This window comes from Pipistrellus kuhlii, unplaced genomic scaffold (assembly GCF_014108245.1).
Source record: "Pipistrellus kuhlii isolate mPipKuh1 unplaced genomic scaffold, mPipKuh1.p scaffold_m20_p_35, whole genome shotgun sequence".
NCBI classification, from domain to species: domain Eukaryota; kingdom Metazoa; phylum Chordata; class Mammalia; order Chiroptera; family Vespertilionidae; genus Pipistrellus; species Pipistrellus kuhlii.
Window position 1 is genome coordinate 4234797 of NW_023425535.1, and position 18289 is coordinate 4253085.

The 18289-nt window shown below is 67.5% G+C and overlaps 1 protein-coding gene across 1 annotated transcript in view; it reads right to left on the reverse strand.

The window, feature by feature from the left end:
• The window catches only part of LDB3 (LIM domain binding 3), a 51650-nt gene extending 36556 nt beyond the window's left edge, over positions 1 to 15094 (reverse strand). The window contains 4 exon segments of the mRNA XM_045570700.1: positions 347 to 369; positions 5136 to 5211; positions 5583 to 5734; positions 14896 to 15094. Coding sequence (XP_045426656.1) covers positions 347 to 369; positions 5136 to 5211; positions 5583 to 5734; positions 14896 to 14988 — 344 coding nt within the window. The 5' untranslated portion in view covers positions 14989 to 15094.
• Positions 15095 to 18289: the final 3195 nt, after the last annotated feature.

Genomic DNA, 18289 nt, shown 5'->3' on the forward strand with positions numbered 1-18289 from the left:
GCAGGCGGGGGCTCCCCACGCAAAGACGAGGCCGGCAGGACAGAGATCTTCGGGCTCGCGAAGATCCCAGGTCAGGCGGCGCTGCCTTCCCCCGGGCCCGGCCCCGCCCCAGAGCCGCCCGCCGGCCGGGCAGCTGCACACAGGGTGCCAGGCGGAGCCCTAGCACCCGCCCTGCGCTTCCCTCCACACTCGCGGCTTCACACGTGCAGGCGCACTGGGGACAAATGCACCCCCTCTCACACATGCACACACACGGACACATGCTGGCACAGGCACACCAGGTCCAGACCGACGCATGCTGGGATGTGCACGCAAGAGCACACACATGCTTTCCTTTGATACTAACTTGGCCGGAGAGTTGGCTACCACCTGGGGAGGAGAGAGCAGAGAGGAGGGAGTCAGGGGGCGGCGCAGGAGCCTGGCCAGGCCCGGCGGGTGGGGGCGGCTGGGCAAAGAGTGCTGAGAGGGCGACGAGCTGAGTCCCACAGCGGCGGTTCCTCGGCAGGTCCCTAAGTGCCAAAGCTTTGCCAGGAAGAAGGGCTCTGGTCCATCTTTAAGGGCACATGTACATGCACCCCCACACACAGCCTGGCAGAGATCAGCTCTGGACGTGCCCTTGTTCAGCGGGGGCTCCTGGGCAGGAGTGGCATGGGGCTAGGGTGTGTGTAGGGTGGGGTCACCCACAGCACCAGGGACCTCTCGGGGGAGGGGCAGCGGCGGTGGCAGGTCCTCCTGGACACAGGGGTAGGAGTCTGTGCGGGCTCCAGTGACGGCTCCTACAGACCCTGGACGGGCAACAAGGCAGGGCAAGGAGCAAGGAGGCTCGGAAGTCTGGGTCCGAGGCTGAGGGCAGGAAAGCCTCAGGCAGGCAGCCCGTCGGTACCACGGAGGCCCCTCCGCCTCTCCTGAGTGAGCCTCGGGAGCACCTGCTCCTTGGGAGGCATCGCCCGCACTATCCCTCTGAGCACAAACTCCACCCAGCAGATCCTGCCGGCGCCGGAGGCCTGGGGGTCCAAACTCTGCCAGGGTCTCAGATCTGACCTCGGTGGGCTCTGACAGGGGAGCCGGCCCCCGCTGGCCTGGCTCTGCTCATCCTTTGGCCAAGACCCCGGGGATCCAGGCCAGAGCCCGGGCCCCCGAGCAGCCTCGCCAGGGCCCGTGTGTCAGAGCTGATAGTGTCCTCTGTCCTCCCCGTCTCAAAATAGCTGCCAGGGGAGCTATATCAGGAGAGGCCAGCACAGAGCTCGCCCCTTCTCCGTCTTTGGCCAGTGCTGACAGCTGCAGGGTCAGCTCTTGTCCTGACCAGCCGTGCCCCCTGCAAAGGGCAGCGCTGCCTCTGGGGCTGTCCCTGCCCCTGCCCCGCCTGGGCAGGCAGCTCCTTCTTTGGCTTTGATTCCTGCCCCCTGCTCAGCTCTGCCTGCGGACCTGCTGCTGGAGGCCTGGAGCAGCCTAACTCAGAGGCTTGGAGCTGTGAGCCTGCCAGGCCCTCCGCGCAGGGCGGCTGCAGACGCTGCTCCAGCCCAGCCTGAGAGAGCAGGAAGGGGCCGCAGGCATGCTCAGGCCCCCGGTCCCTATGCCCCCGTCCTTGTACCCCGGTCCGCCCCCATGCCTCCCAGGAGGCGCTGCCAGGAAACCACACTGCAAACTGCTCAGAGAGAGAGCTGGGGGCGGAACTTCCTTTTAAAGCCAGGCTGGACAGAGTCCAAATTTGATCCTGCCTCTTCCTGGCACTGTGACTGGGCAAGTCTCCTGTCTCAGCCTCTTCACTTGTGAAAGGGGAAGGGGGGGCAGCGCCTGCCACACGACGGCTGTGCAGACTGAACAGGTACTGAGAGGAAGCCTCGGCCGCCATGTCCAGTGGACGGACTTGGAGCATCTGGACACTTGGTGAAGCCCAGCAGAGGCTGCCCAGGCAGGTGCAGCTCGCAGGCTCCGTCCTGCCCGTGGCCCTGCCGTGGCCCTGCATGGCCCTGCCCGTGGCCCTGCATGGCCCTGCGTGGCCCTGCGTGGCCCTGCCTATGGCCCTGCGTGGCCCTGCGTGGCCCTGCCGTGGCCCTGCCCGTGGCCCTGCCTATGGCCCTGCGTGGCCCTGCGTGGCCCTGCGTGGCCCTGCCGTGGCCCTGCGTGGCCCTGCCCGTGGCCTGCCCGGGCCGCAGCACCAGCCTTCCTCTGGAGGAAGCACTCCCTCTCAGAGGGGACTGCCTTCCCTGGGAGGACACGCTGGCCTGGTGCTCTGAGTGTCCAGTTATACTGTAATACTTGTCAGGTTCCAGAAGTCCCTGTGCCCAGCGGAGGGCGCCTTGGCAGCCGTGGGAAGTGGGGTGGGGCTGGCCTTGACTTCCCGGGACAGGGCGGTGGGTCCCGTCGCCATGCAGGGAGGAGCCGAGGGGACCCAGTGCCAGTCCTATCTGCCCCTCACTAGCTGTGTGACTTTGGGAGTGTTGCTCACGGTCTCTGGGCTCCTCTCTCCCAGCGGGACAATGGGGGGAAGCAATGCCACTGCTCGAGATGCTGAGAGATGTGTTCGTGAAAGCACAGCTGGGAGGAGCGCCCAGACCAGACAGGTCAGGAGGGGGCCTCCCACAGCCAGTCTCCCGGGACCCAGAGGAGCGAGCAGCCGCCCAGGCAGAGGCTGTCTCCATGCTGCCGCTCTGGAGCTTTCCGGCAGACGCTGCTGGGAAAGAGCCGGTGCTGGTCTGCCACCCCCCCCGGAAGTGCCGAGGCAGCTCACTCAGGATCGGGGAGCGCTGGGGCCTGGGGAGAGGCTTTCCCCGGAGCAGTGAGCATGGCGAGAGAAGGGCATGGCTTGGGCCAGACTGATCCGGCTTGCAATTCTGGCTCTTGGTGCCCCAGCTGTGCGCCCCAGGGAGCAGAGGGCAGTGTGTACTGAGCCTCCAGAACGGAGCTCAGTGCTGTGTGGGCTTTTCACTCAGTCTTCCCAGCTGCCTTCTAACCACTGGACCACACGCCTCCACTCAGCCTGCTCTGCTTCAAGCACACAGTTATTAGGGAGAGCTGGACCGACTGCCCGGGGCCATGGAGAATGAGAATGAGATAACCGGCAGAAAGCACTCAGGGACTACCACAGGCTCTGCCTGAGACTCCCCCCTCGTCCCCGCCCCTCTGCCCTCCGCTCACCACCCTGCCGGCTCTGGGTTTTAACTCCAGTGCTCACAGGGTCCTACCAGCCAGACCCCTGCAGGCTGGGTGGCTACCATTATGCACAGCCCCAGCTCCTTGGGGTCCTGCTTCCTTGCGGCCCCACCCAGCAGGGTCAGCCCTGCAAGCCCACCCCTGCACACTGCTGCCAAACCTCTCTGGACCCGCTGAGGTACCTCCCCATGAGGGGCTTCCCAGACCAGCCAGCCTTAGGGAACTGCCCTCCCGCCTCGCTAACTCCTCCTTGCCCTGCCTCCAGGCTCCCGAAGGGTGAGGGCAGCAGGCTGTGTCCTGTCCTGGGGGGAGGGGGGGAGTGTGACAGTTTTGGGTGTCAGAGTCTCTTGCATCCAGGCCCAGCTAGGCCGCTTAGTTGCTGGAAGCTGGACTTCAACCTCACCCTCTCCACGCCTGTTCGCCTGCACATCCAGACTCCCCGGGGTCTGAGCAAAGCACGGGCCTGGCCACGCCAGCGCAGCAGCACCTGCTCGGCTCTCACTGCGGCCCTCCTGCGGACGGGCTGGCGGTGGAGGCCGGCACCTCACTGACCGCCTGACCAGGCTCCACTGAGCACTGCGGACCCAGGGGCCCAGACCACCTGGCAGGGCGGTGCCCGTTACCTACCCGCCTGGGAGTCCGGCCCCCGAGGCCCTTCCTCGGAGGCTCATCTGATACAGCTGAGCCATCTCCCTCAGCGTCTCCGCCGAGTACAGGCCAATGGGGTTGTTATACTGCCGGGGCGGGCGCGGGCCCGGGGCTCCCTCCGGGCTGGGCGCGGCCCCTGGGCTGCCCCCGGGAGGACCAGGCTCAGGGGCCTCCGCGTGGGGGGAGGAGGCGCTAAAGGTCTGCCTGACCTCCGTGCCCGGGCCGGCCGGCCCCCCGGGGCTGGTGTCCAGAGCAGGGTCCTGGCACAGGGTAGCCGCCATGCAGGGAGAGAGAAGAGAGCAGTGAGAGGCCGCACGCGTCCGTGCTTCCGTGCGGACCTGAAACAGAGGGTCAGTACGCCCGCGGCCCCGCCCGAGCCTGGGCTCAGGGGCAGACAGCGCACTGGAAGAGGGTTGTCAGGAAGAGCAGGGGCACAAAGCTCCTGGCCCAGGCTGGCACCCCCCGGGCAGAAAGCCAAGCCAAGCCACGCCTGCTGCCTGCAGCACTAGAGGAGGCTGGAGCCAGGGACTGGGTGGGTGGGGGCAGCGTATCTGTTTCTCCTTCTGAGTAAGGGCCCCGGTGGGCACAGCCCCGCCTCCTGCTCTCTAACCCCGGACTGTGGTGCCCCCACGTGCCCAGAGAAGGGGCCCCGCGCTGGCAGTGCACAGGCAGGGTGGAGGTGCAGGAGGAGAAACTGAGGCAGTAGGGGCTGACATTGGCCCCTTTGGCTCACCTCTGCCTTTTCCCCCATTGCCCCCTCTGTGCCCACCAGCCTCTTCTCCCCATTCTGTCCGTGCCCACTCTGCCTCACCGGAGAAACCGGGGTCAGTATTGGTCATGCAGGGAGGGGTGGGGGGTCCCCGGCTTGGGCCCACAGGCTGAGCTGCTTAGAGGAAGCTGGGCAGGAGCCTGGGACACAGGGCGAGGACTGTGTCCCTTCTCTCCTGCCCTGGTCACCACCAGCGTTTGGGGCTGGGCTCTGAGGCGATGCGGTTGGGAGGAGGAATGGAAATCAGAGGGAGACACCCCAGGAGCCAGCAGGCCCCTCCACAGCCACAGCTCCTCCCGGATGCCCGCTGAAGCTGGGCCTCCAGCTCTCCTGCCACAGCCTGGCCCCGGCCTCAGGAAAGGAGGGTCAGAGGCCTGGCTGCTGTGAGGACACAGCCTAAGCTGCTGGCAAGTGGGCCCAGCCAGGAGGCCCTGGCAGGTGGCACCCAGGCGGGCACTCCTCTCCCAGGATCAGTACAGCGGGCAGTGGTGGCAGGACTGACCCCTCGCATGGGCCTCGCAGGAGCCGCGCCTGGGAGTGGAGTCCGCCACCAATCGGCACCTACCTTCTGGTGGGGGATCACTGGCAGAGGCGACTGGATCGGGGGCGCTGCCGTGGAGATGGGAATGGGCCGCTTTGACCTGGAGAAACCAGGAATGAGCCCCGTGAAGTCACGCTGGGCCGGGAGCTCGCGGAGAGCCATGCGGCCCGGCAGCCGGGCAGCCCGAGACCACCGTCTACGCAGACGGAAAGCCTGGCCTTGGCACCAGCAGCCATGGGCCTCGGGGGGCCTCGGGGGCTGCCTGCAGGGGAGAAAGCAGGGAGCCTGGCTCCTGGGCCTGACGGCCACACCTGGCAGCACCAGCCCCGCCTCCCAGCCCGTCCGTCTGGAGAAGCACAGACGGCAGGTGCTTGACGATGACTCGGGCCTCGGCCTCTGGCCCCGCTGCCCTGAGAGGCCCTGGGCACAGGGCTGGCCCCTCCCGCCGCCCCGCCTGGAGGCTCCACCTACTTCTGCAGGGTGAGGCTCAGGTTGTAGCTGGCAGACTTGATCTTGTTCTGGGCCTCCAGGTGGGTCATGGTGTCCGTGTTCACGCCGTCGATGGCGACCACGAGGTCCCCCTGGCTGAGCTGTGACTGGGCTGCCTTGCTGCCCGGGGTGATCTGAGAGGGTGCAGATGGGGAGCATCAGGAGCGTGGCCCAGGGCTGGGCCAGGCTCAGGGAAGAGTCACTAGGCGCCACGGGTAGAGGCCTGCCACTTTGTCTTTTACGTTGTGGCTGGACCTCGGATCCCCAGGCCGTCCCTCCTGCTGGCACACAGCCTGTGTCTGCGTGTGGCTGGCAGCACGCGAGGGAGGCGGTGCACGCCCGCCCAGCCTGTCCCCAGCAGTCGGTCTCGTACCCTGCACCTTGCACTCTCTCTTCATGGAGAGGACCCGGAGGGCAGCTGAGCTCCTAGCAGCAGAGCCTGCGCCTGGGGCTGTGCCGGGGAGCATGCTCGCCGGGCACTGCACTGGATGCTGCCTGAGTGAGAATGAACTCCCACCGCGCCATCGGGCTCCGGGCTCCGGCTACACCGGGTGCTCCTGAACCTCCTGCGCCTGAGAGCCCTCACAGCACCCCGGGCCGGGGGAGGCTCAGCGCCCACAGAGGCTGCCGCCACTGGCGGGCCCAATGCCCCTCTCAGAGCAGCTTCGTGTGAGCGCCTGGAGCTGCCAGGCTGTCAGCCCTGCCGGGCGAGCAGGCTGGCACACGGGCTGGCTTCATCCTGCCCGCAGGGGAGGTGTGCCTGTGGGGCCAGTCCCCTAACCCTGCACCCCAATGACGACACAGAGCATTGGAGTCTGCATCCCGGGCCCCCCCGAGCCCCCATCACAGAACGGCAGGTCTCCACCACCGGAGCACCCCACACAATGCCAGGAAGGCGCACCTCCGACCCACTGACCCACTGACGGGGGCTCACGGCCCGGCTCTACCCCTGGCTCCGGCCACGCCCTGGCTGTGGAGACCGCCCTCAGGGATGTCACAGGAGATGCTGGAGGCCTCCTGACATCACCTGAATAGTTTGGTGGCCACTGCTGGGACATTTCGGGGAATGTGATAAAGCCCCGCCTCTGAAGACACCAGGTGGCGCTGTGCGTCGCTGGAATGACCGTGATGTGTGGCCGGCCAGGTAGGCCCCACCCAGAGACCCGGCTTTGCTTCCCCAACTGCCCACAGGCCAGCCTCCCTGGCTCCTCCAGGCACGTGGCCCACTGCCCTGGCTGGGCCCAGGGCAAGGCCGGCCCCTGAGCCCGCAGACGCTCTTTTCCGGCCAACGTCTCGGGACCAGCTTAGAAGGAGCAGGGGGACCCAGGACCGTCGCCGTCCTTGGGTGTCAAGCCTGACAGGGCTTTGGGCGGACGGGACTCTCCCCTAAGCCAGAGCCCTGGGGCCGCTGCCCGCCAGCCTGCCCCGGTGTGCTCAGCACGGCGGGCCGGAACGAGCAATGACCCCAGACCACAGAAGCATGCTGCCTGCTTGCACCCGCACCTCTGCCCAGAGCAGCCTGCCGGCCCTGGTCTGAGACCCGGAGGACGGGAGGGAGACGAATCCCGGGTGGGGTCGGTGTGGGCCAGCAGCCCAGCCTGCTCCCAGGGGCTTCCGGGCCACCACCCGCCCGCCTCTCACACCGCACACCCTTCCTCTCACATCCCCTCCTCTCACACCGCACACCCCTCCTCTCACACCCCTCCTCTCACACCACACACCCCTCCTCTCACACCCCTCCTCTCACACTGCACACCCCTCCTCTCACACCACACACCCCTCCTCTCACACCCCTCCTCTCACACCCCTCCTCTCACACCGCACACCCCTCCTCTCACACTGCACACCCCTCCTCTCACATCCCCTTCTCTCACACCGCACCCCTCCTCTCACATCCCCGCCTCTCACACCACACCCCTCCTCTCACACCGCACACCCCTCCTCTCACACCCCTCCTCTCACATCCCCTCCTCTCACACCGCACACCCCTCCTCTCACATCCCCTCCTCTCACACCGCACACCCCTCCTCTCACATCCCCTCCTCTCACACCACACCCCTCCTCTCACATCCCCTCCTCTCACATCCCCGCCTCTCACACCGCACACCCCTCCTCTCACACCCCTCCTCTCACACTGCACAACCCCTCCTCTCACACCACACACCCCTCCTCTCACACCCCTCCTCTCACACCCCTCCTCTCACACCGCACACCCCTCCTCTCACACCCCTCCTCTCACACCACACCCCTCCTCTCACATCCCCTCCTCTCACACCCCTCCTCTCACATCCCCTCCTCTCACACCGCACCGCCTCCTCCTGACCCAGCCCAGGGGCCTCCACCACACAGGCTAAAGCAACTGAAAGCAGCCGCAATGTGGAGCAAACGCCGTGGCTGAGCAGGGACTCCTGGGGCCTCTCCCGGCCTCTGCTCCCCCCGCATCTCACACAGACATTGTCTACAAAGCGAACGGGTTTCCCTCTGAGCGCCACACCCACCACGGCTCTGCCGACATGACATGTCACTCCCCTGCTCTCCACCGCCGCCCGCTCCGCCCCACGCGCTCCCAGCGGGCGGCGTGAGCAGGCCGCTGCCTCCGTGGACTGCCCACCGGGCGCCCCAGCCGACTCCCCCACACCAGGGCTCCCCGATGCTTCCACTGAGCCACAGAGAAGGCCCCTCACCCTGCAGCGGGAGCTCCCACACACACCCCAGAAGGCAGGGCAGGCTGCTGCCTGCAGTGATGACTGCCAGACAGCAGAGCCGGGCCAGAGCACGTGGTGACCTGTGAGCCAGGACACCAGAACGACACCGGAGAGGGCGGTCCGCGCGGGAAGGGGGTGGGGCATGGGGATGTCCTGCGTTTGGAGCCCCTCTAGGCAGGGACCAGCTCACACCAAACTCCCCTGCCGGCTGGCCTTGCTCCCTGCACCTCAGGTACCCGCTGGGTGGTCCCAGCTCAGGGCAGAGCTCGGCGTCCCTGAGGCCTGGTCAGGACCAGACTCCTCTGCCCCCGGCGCCTCTCTCCCTCCACCTGTGTCTGCCCATCCTGGCTCCGCTGCCTGGCTTGTGGCCACCGAGCAGATCCAGGATCCTGGCTGCCTCCCTCCTGCAGGGAGTGCTCTTCAGTTCTGCCAGCTTTCCACGGAAAGGCGGGGGGCGGGGGTGAGGGCTGGAGGCTGGGCCCCCAGCTGGGCCCCAGGGTCATCAGATTGAGGCCCACAGCCCAAGAGGAGGCCCACAGAAGGGGGGGTAGCTTGCACTCCCACCCAGAGCCCAGAGCTGGGAAGGGTGCGGTCCAGGCATAACACATACATGGGTCCCTTGTCGGACCTCATCCCTCGCTGCTTTCCTCACCCGGGAAGGACCCAAAGCAGCCAAATCCTTGGGTTTTTCTTTGGTGTTTCTCCTCTTGAGCATTTGGAGGGCTCTTTGTAATCGTCGCTTCATCGCACACATTTTCAGCCTCCCCGTCGCCCGCTGGGAAAACGGTGCTGGCGGAGCTCCAGGCCGCGGCTCACACTGCCCCCAGGAGTCCTCCCACCTAGCTGAGCCGGGGCTTAAGGGGCCCAGAGGGGCACAGGGCTAGCCATGCCAGCCAGCAGCTGTGGCCCCGCCACCTGCAGGGGCCGTGGGGAGGAAGTGAAGGCACGAGCATACTTTGGTCTGAGCCAGACCTGGGGCTGCGGTGCCAGCCGTGCCCTGTGCGTGTGGAGAGAGGGCACCCTGTCCCAGGATGGCGGCCTCGCAGTTAAACAGGGAATCCTGTGGGGAGGGCCCAGCACGGAAGCAGACGGAGTTTCAAGGAAGCTCCCAACTGAGGATCTGAGGTGCTGTCCCAGCTCCTCCCCCTGGAGGAGCCAGAGGGCCTGGGCTGGGAGTCTGCACCCCTGACTCAGGAGCCAGAGCCGGCAGAGGGGGTGCACCAGAGGGGGTGCACGGGGCTTCCCTGGCTCAGGGGCACCCATGAGACTGGCTCTGGTCTCCCCAGTTCCCAGGCAGCTGGCAGCCGGAGGGCAGCTGGGCTCCGGAGGACGCCCCCAGCCATCTCTCGCCGAGCTCAGAACAGACAGGCCCTGCCTGCCCCCCCTCCAGGTTGGTCCATGTCGGGGTGACAGGGGGAGGGGAAGTGGGGGCGAGGGCAGCTGGTGGATGTGGGGATGGTGTGCCTTCCAGCATCTCCTCCCCACCTTCCCAGGGCCCATCCCGGGGGATCTCCCGTGGAGCCCTGGAGCCCTAAGTGCCTGTAACATTGTGCGATTAAGTTACTACCTGCCTGGCTCTTAGAGCCCATCTGGGCTCCCCTGGGGCTGGCTCCACCCCCCACCCTCCCACTGGACACTCCTGCCTCCCCAGGCCCCACCTCCGCCCAGCCAGCCCCAGAGCCTCCCCTAAGCTTAGTGCAGGGTCCCAGGCAGGGAGCTCTGCGCTGGAGGGCAAAGGCCATTTGTCCAAACCGGGCGTGCAACCAGAGTGAGCCCCAGTGAGCCGGGCGGAACCAGGGTCATGTGGGCTCGTCAGCGGTAACAATGGCAAACCGGCGTGCGGAGAGGGGGAGGGGGGGAGGGGGGAGGAGAGCAAAGGGGAGGAGAGGGGGAGGGGAGGGAGAGGGGCAGGGGAGGGGGAAATCTCTGTTCCCTCCCCTCAATGTTGCTGTGAACCTAAAACTGCTCTAAGAAAATAGTCTAAAAATAAAGTCTCTCCCCTGCCGCCCTGCTCCAGCGCCTCGGGCCATGTTCCCTCCCTCCTCGCCTCAGGCTGAAAGCAGTGACAGCAGGCCCACCTCCTGCCTCACACTCCACCGGACAGGGGCCTCCCTGTGCCAAAGCCAGGGCCACCGGGCCTCTCCAGCTGACCAGCCTCCCCTCCCTGGCCCTCCGAGGGCCTCTCGAGAACCAGGCCCACAGCCCCGCTGTGTCCGGGAGGCCCCGCAGATGCTCTGGGCACAGCGATGCGGGCGGCCGGAGAGCACTGGACACGGCAAGTCCCTCCAGCCTCTCACGATGGGTCCTGGGGAGGGTGGGCGTGGTCCTAGGGCCTTTGTAGGGACAGACACTGCCCTGGACGGGGGGGACTGTGCAGAGGGACAGAGACTCCGGGGCTGGGAGAGCTCGCCCAGCCTGGAGGGCCGCCAGCGGGGCCAGGGCCTCCTCCCGCTCGCTGCCGCCTGGGGCGGTCCATGAAGCTGGCCCAGGGCTCGGAGGTTCTGGTCTCCAGGAGCCCAGGCAGCCTCATGCCCACGACCTCTGGGGGGCACAGGGCCAGGGCCAGCTCTGACACTGGGGAGGGAGCCGGCAGGGAGGCCTCGCGGGGACGCTGTGGGCCTGCGGCCCTCCGTTTGCTCCTGGGGGGGAGGGGGCAGCCGCTTGACCTCCGAGCTATAAACAGCCCTGCCTGTCAGCACTTGGCGGCGCTGCCCCAGAAGTAGCTCGCAGCCTGGATTCCAGGAATCGCCGGCACAGTTGCCCCAGAATAATCTTGGCCTTCCCCTCCCTGGGGACCCTCTGTCCTCTGGGTCCCCATTGGCAGAGTCTGACAAGTCCTAGAACTGAAAACTGCCAGGGAGCTGGTCCACAGGCCGTTCTCACTGCGAGAGCCCGGCCAGCAGGTGCCACGCTGCACAGTGCTGGTCCTCCACAGCGTCTCCCACTGACGCGTCCTCGCTGTACAGCGGCACCCACCTTCCCAAGGTGGCCGGCGGGAGGAGCAGAGTGGACGCACCCTCTCCCAGAAAGTGGGGGACCCAACACGCACCCGGGGCCAGGCCCAGAGCAGGCCCAGATCCGGCCTAGTGGCCAGCCCGGGCTGGCACAGGGCGGGGCGGGCCTTTGTTGCTGCCCCCACCCCTCCCGCTTCCTGGAGGACTGGCTGGGTGGGCAGGCGGGGAGAGGCCCCGCACCTGTCCCCTCTGCCCTCCGAGGCTCCTCTCCGAACCCCCTTCTCCATGGGGCCTCAGGGGGAGACCCACAGGCAGGAGGCTGGACGGGCTGCTGCTGTCCGGGGGGAGATGCTGAGGGCCTGTGGGCAGGGGTGGGGGGAGCTCCCAGCAGCCTGCGGGCGGCAGGGGCAGCCTTTTTACAGGAGCGGCTGCAGCTGACCGGTGCCTGGCCCCACTCAGTGCCCCCTCTACCGGCCCCACGGGAGCGGGAAGGGGCAGGCACGGGGACAGGGACGCCGCAGGAGCTCCTGTGCAAATTCAAGTCTGCCTGCCTGGCTGTGACCCTGGCTGTGACCCCTCTCCCTCTGGACTGCAGTGCGGGTGGTCGTGAGGGAGGCCCTCTGAGCAGGGCAGCCCTGCCTCCGGGAACCCTCCGCAGCGCCTCCAGGCCCCGAGCACCCACTGGTCCCTGTGGAAGTGGGGTTTCTGGTCCTGCACCCCCATGGGGGGAAGTTCCTGGTGCAGGAGGCCTGGAGAAGCCCAGCAGGCAAACCACAGCGCTGGGGGGCGGCAGGGCTAGGGAGGGTAGGCCTGTGACATGGAGCCCGGGCCACCTCAGTCCAGGGGATCAGTGGCCCCCCAGAACAGCTTACCAAGAGACGCCAAGCCCCGGGGAGGCCCGGTGCCAGCCAGCTGCTCCATGGCTTTGGTAACGCGGGGTGTGCCCCTCCCTGTAGGACGCAGGGAGGCCATTGTGCGTGCCCTGAAGCCCTGTCTGGGCTGCGGGTTCTATTTTTAAAATCCCCCTAGTTGTGGCTCCAGCCCGTCTCAGTATACCCGGTGCCTACAGCAGGACATTCCTCCCCTGCCCAACACCAGGCTGGGGCTGCAGTAAGCCCCACTGGCCAGGCCAGGTGGCACACAGCCGCTGGGTGAGGTAATGGCCATCCTGGGTCCCTGAGCCAGGAGGCTGATCCCCGCCCCAGGGATGGTGCAGGGAGCACCGGGAGGAGGCCTTGAGGATGGTGGGGCTGGGGCTGGGCTGGGCTGGGGCAGAGCTGGGGCTGGGCTGGGGCAGGGCTGGGGCTGGGGCAGGGCTGGGGCTGGGCTGGGGCAGGGCTGGGGCTGGGGCTGAGGCTGGGGCAGGGCTGGGTCTGGGCTGGGGCTGGGCTGGGGCAGGGCTGGGGCAGGGCTGGGGGCTGGGGCAGGGCTGGGGCTGGGCTGGGGGCTGGGCTGGGGCAGGGCTGGGGCTGGGGCCTGGGGCAGGGCTGGGGCTGGGGCTGGGGCAGGGCTGGGGCAGGCTGGGGCTGGGGCTGGGCAGGGCTGGGCAGGGCTGGGGCAGGGCTGGGGCAGGGCTGGGGCAGGGCTGGGGGCTTGGGCTGGGGCTGGGCTGGGACTGGGCTGGGGCAGGGCTGGGTGGGCTGGGGCTGGGCTGGGCAGGGCTGGAGCTGGGCTGGGGCGGGCTGGGCTGGGCTGGGCTGGGCTGGGGCTGGGCTGGGGCAGGGCTGGGGCTGGGGCTGGGGCTGGGGCTGGGGCTGGGGCAGGGCTGGGGCTGGGGCTGGGGCTGGGGCAGGGCTGGGCAGGGCTGGGCTGGGCTGGGCTGGGGCAGGGCTGGGGCAAGGGCTGGGGCAGGGCTGGGGCAGGGCTGGGCTGGGCTGGGCTGGCTGGGGCAGGGCTGGGCTGGGCTGGGGTAGGCTGGGCTGGGCTGGGGCAGGGCTGGGCTGGGCTGAGGCTGGTCGGGGCTGGGGGGGCTGGGGCAGGGGCAGGGCTGGGCTGGGGCAGGGTTTGGGCTGGGCTGGGGCAGGGCTGGGGCTGGGGCTGGCTGGGGCAGGGCTGGGCTGGGCTTGGGCAGGTTGGGGCTGGGCTGGGCTGGGGGCTGGGCTGGGCTGGGCTGGGGCTGGGCTGGGGCTGGGGCTGGGCTGGGGGCAGGGCTGGGCTGGGCTGGGGCTGGGCTGGGGCTGGGCTGGGGCAGGGCTGGGGCTGGGGCTGGGCTGGGGCAGGGCTGGGGCAGGGCTGGGGCTGGGCTGGGCTGGGCTGGGGCAGGGCTGGGGCAGGGTTGGGGCAGGGTTGGAGTGGCCAGGGGATGGTGGGAGTGAGAGTGGAAGGAAGGAGACCGCAGCCTTGGGGTAGCAATGTGCGGGTGTCCTGGTCTTGTAGGCCCGTGTCACCACGCCCCAGGCCAGGAGTGCCAGCCTTGGCTGTCCTTTCAGTATGACCCCTGCTCCCGGCCCCTTGTCTGGAGGGCGCGGGCTCAGGCTGGAATGAGCCAGCGATCCAGGACGAGGGAGGCTGAGGCCATTTCCCGGGCCAGAACCCACCCCCGAGAAATGCAGCCTCCCAAGCACCCTGAGGGGCTTTCCGCGGGGGCCCTCGAAGGGCCCACGGCCAGGACTCCTCCTGCAGTGGGGCACTGGCTTCCTGCCTCTCTGCCAAGCAGCTTTCCACCTCGGTGCTTCCCTGTCCCGAGACAAAGCTTCCTTCCAGGTGGGCAGCAACCACCCACCAGCCCCCAGTGACAGCGGGCCTCCGCCTGCCCCCTGCCACACCGCACTGCTGGGGCTGAGCACACACCTCACAGTCCAGCTGTCCCAGGCCTCAGCCCCGGCTCTGCGCACCTGGAGAGTCCCTCTGCCTGACAAATGCTGCCTGAGCGCCTGCCGTGCTCTAGCCCTCGGCAGGCAAGGCTCCCTCCGCAGCTCTAGCTGCTCCTCTCGCCGGCGTCAGCATCCCCAGCCGTCAGCAGCCTGTGACGCGCCCTGGGCAGTGCGCTCCCGGTCAGGCAGACCCCAGGCCCGGCAGGAAGGGGTCATTTTCTGGGCGGGCGGGCGGGCGGGTGGCATGGGAATAGATGTGGACAGGCCGGTGAGCAGCCCTGGGGAAGGGGCAGCCAGTGCAAGGTACTGGCAGGCCAGGGAGGCGGGAAGGGACTGCAGTCTTGGGTCTGAGACAGAGTGGGTGCTGGAGCTCAGTAACCAGCCCTGAGCCCTGAGTCCTGAGCCCTGGGCCCTGACAGCCGAGGTGGGCAGCCGGCCACTCTACCTATCCACCCCCAGTTAGCTGCCCGCTCCACCCTGCGGGTGCTCCCTCCCCAGAGCCCACTTCCAGGGAGACGCTCCAGGCCTGGGGCACCCGGAGCCCACCCTGCCGAGGAGGGGCTGTCCTCCCTTCCTTGCCTGCCAGCCCTTCTCGGCTCAAAGCACCTCGGCTTGGCCACTACATTCCACATTTCGCAGGCTGGCCAGTTCGGCAGGAAACAGCTGTGGCAGAGACCGGGGTCTGTGGCCGGCAGCATTCAGTTGGCGCCAATCCCAGCCCCCAGCGGGTGAGGTGTGCTCTGATTTTCAAGAGCCTTGAGGAAGATGGACAGACGGACAGACACACCATTCTCGAACATGCCACCCGCGGCCGCGCACTCACCCGGGAGATGGTGAGCGGCATGTTGAAGTCCTTCCCCCCTTGCAGACGGAAGCCCCAGGGCCCGGGCCCGGCCAGGGTCACGCTGTAGGACATGCTGGTGCGGACGGCGGCAGCCTCTGCGGACAGGAGGAGCGGAGTGAGGCCCTTGCACACCCTCCCCGGCCCAGCTCTACCCCTGTCCCAGCCCCGACCCCGACCCCAGCGTGCCTGCTCCGTCCCTGGCTGGCTGTCGGCAGGCTGTGTGCGCTCCTGAGAGGCTCCTAAGAATAGCTGGGAACAAATGCCATCGACACTGATATTGCCCTCTGCTGCGCCCATAAATGGACTGTAACCCTACACTGTGCCCGCCCGCCCAGGCCTCCCAAGCTGTCCACCGTGACTCATGCGGCTAATATAGCCCCTGGGGAGGGGTGGCCAGCACCCAGCACCCCGGGGCAGGACGGGGACTGGCTCTCCCTCCTGCTCTCCCCTCCTCACTCCCTCTGCCTGGGGGCAGGACACACGCTCTCCCCCGCTGCACCAGCCCTTGCCCAGAGACCACAGCTGAGCCCGGGGCAGGGCTTTGGGTCCGGTTCTGCTGTTCTGTGCTCTGTGAGAAAGGCGGTGCCCTGTCTGACGGAGCCTGGTGGTGCTTGGCCCAGTGAGCCTCAGCCGGCCTCAGCTCCGAGGCCAGCCACTGCCCGGGGAGGTGCAGCCCCGGCAGCCACCGTCACGCCCCAGCCAGCGTGCTCCATGTTTCAGGTGTCAGCCCCAGCGCCGGACGACTGCCGGTTTGACTCCTGGTCAAGGGCACGTGGGTTACGGTTCAACCACTGGCCCAGCTGGTCAGGCAAAGTGGGAGATAGACCATGGATGTTTTTCTCTTTCTCTCCCCCGCCCCTTCTGCTCTCTGAAAAACCAGTGGAAACAATACCCTTGGGTGAGGATTAACAACAGCTCATCCTAACAGCAGCAGCTGTGGGCACGGCCCCCGCCCTTCACACGCTCAGCCCTCAGCCCCGGAGGCGGTGCCTCGGAGCCGGCCCCGGGGGTGAAGGGCTTTTCCCAAGGCCACGCAGGGGGGCCGCAGGCAGACTGGAGCCTGAGCTAATTCCCACTGCACTTGTTCCAGAAACGGGCTCCCAGTGGCCACAGGTGCCTCCCAATGCCCAGCCTCGGGGGTCCTGCCTGACCCCTCGGCACAGAGCCTGAAAGCAGGCCCCGGCAGGCGCACGCCGCCCAGACCCTCGGCCAGGGGCTATTCCTGGCTCTCCTGGCTCACTTGCGCTGGAAAACCTGACAGCGGTATGGAAAGCTCAGCTGCCAGCGGGCACGTCAGGCCCTGTGCCCTTTGCGCTGGAATGGCAGGGGGCAGGGAGGAGGAGAGGAGATGCCATTTGCTCAGCTGCTGGGACACGGGGCCAGGGGGGCGGGAGGGCGGCGTGCTCAGTGTGCTCAGCCCATAAGCCAGAGACAGCGTGTTCTGGGAGGGCCTCGTACCCTTGGACTCCTGCCAGCCTCGCGGCCTTCCGCCAGGATGCCTTCGGAAGCCGTACCCAGCAGAGACCTCAGGCCCCGGATTGTCTGGGCCTGGCGCCTGGCTGGGGAAACTGAGGCTCAGGGAAGGCAGCTGGTTTGCTGTGCTCTGGCCTGGGCTGGGCCCCAAGCACCGGTGAGCGAGTAATTTCCGGGGCCAGCACCACACCTCAGGCCTTGGGCCCGGCACAGACAGCGTGCCGCTGCCAGGAGTCCCCGCATCACGGAGCACCGTGCAGCTGGCCCGAGATCACAGCACGGCCGCTCGAAAGAAGCCGAGGAGGGCCTGTGCTCCTTCCTCACGTTACCACCTCCTCTGCCTGTGCCATGCAGCCCAGCCGGTCCTCCCTGCTGTGCCTGGCGGGAGGCCAGCAGCTCGGAGGCCCTTGCCTCCCTCATACCAGCCTGCCCTTCCCCGCCCCATCCCTCTCCTAGGAGGTCTGGCCTTCCAGGCTGAGACGGCGGCATGAGCAGTGTGGGCTGAGGAAGGAGGCAGGAGGGCCACGGGCAGGCTGGACTGGAGATGAGGCTCTTCTCTGGACCTGGGCACCTGCTGGTGCTGCCATGGGGAAGGCGGGCTGGCAGGAAGAATGACCCCCCCCGCTCCCCCGCAGCCCCCATCTGCCTCCCCTGAGACCCCGGACAGCCACTGAACAGCTGGTACCACAGGCTGGGGAAAGCCTTCTGCTGACAGCAGCTCACTGGGGAGCGGGTGAGGCAAGCCTGATCTTTGCCCCCTCTCCACTCTGCCCCCCCACTTTGCCCCTCTCCACTCTGTCTGATAGGAGCTCCGGGAGGCAGTCACGGTGGGGAGAAGGGGGAGGAAGGGACACTGCTGTGGGCCCCCCTCAGGCCTGCAGCTTCCTCCCATTTGGCATCGACAGACAAGACCGAGTTTGTGGAGACACTGCTTTATTCCCTCCCGTCGGAGCGGCACAGCCGGCGAGGCACTGCTCGTGGGTGAGGGAACCTCAGGCGGGGGCGCACGTGCTCGGTGCCCGCGTGCGGCCCAGGGAGCTGCGAGCGTGGGCATGGGCAGCTGCGGGGAAGCCGAGGCGAGGAGCAGCTCAGGGGCCGCGGAGGGGCCGGGCGGCCTCCTGGGCCCGAGACCGCCCCCCGGGCAGGCAGCCGCAGTGGCCATCACCCAGCAGTCACACACACACACACAACACACACACACACACACACAACACGGAGTTCACGGGGAGCAGTCACACACACACACACACACACACACACACACACAGCTCCCGGGGAGCAGTCACACACACACACACACACACACACACAGAGCTCCTGGGGAACAGTCACACACACACACACACACACACACACACACACGGAGTTCACGGGGAGCAGTCACACACACACACACACACACACACACACGGAGCTCACGGGGAGCAGTCACACACACACACACACACACACACAGAGCTCCCGGGGAGCAGTCACACACACACACACACACACAGCTCCCGGGGAGCAGTCACACACACACACACACACACACACACACACAGAGCTCCCGGGGAGCAGTCACACACACACACACACACACACACACACACAGAGCTCCCGGGGAGCAGTCACACACACACACACGGAGCTCCCGGGGAGCAGTCACACACACACACACAGAGCTCCCGGGGAGCAGTCACACACACACACACACGGAGCTCCCGGGGAGCAGTCACACACACACACACACACACACACACACACACGGAGCTCCCGGGGAGCAGTCACACACACACACACACACACACTCCCGGGAGCTCCACACACACACACACACACACACACACACACACAGACACGGAGCTCCCGGGGAGAGCATCACGACAACACACACACACACACACACACACACACACGG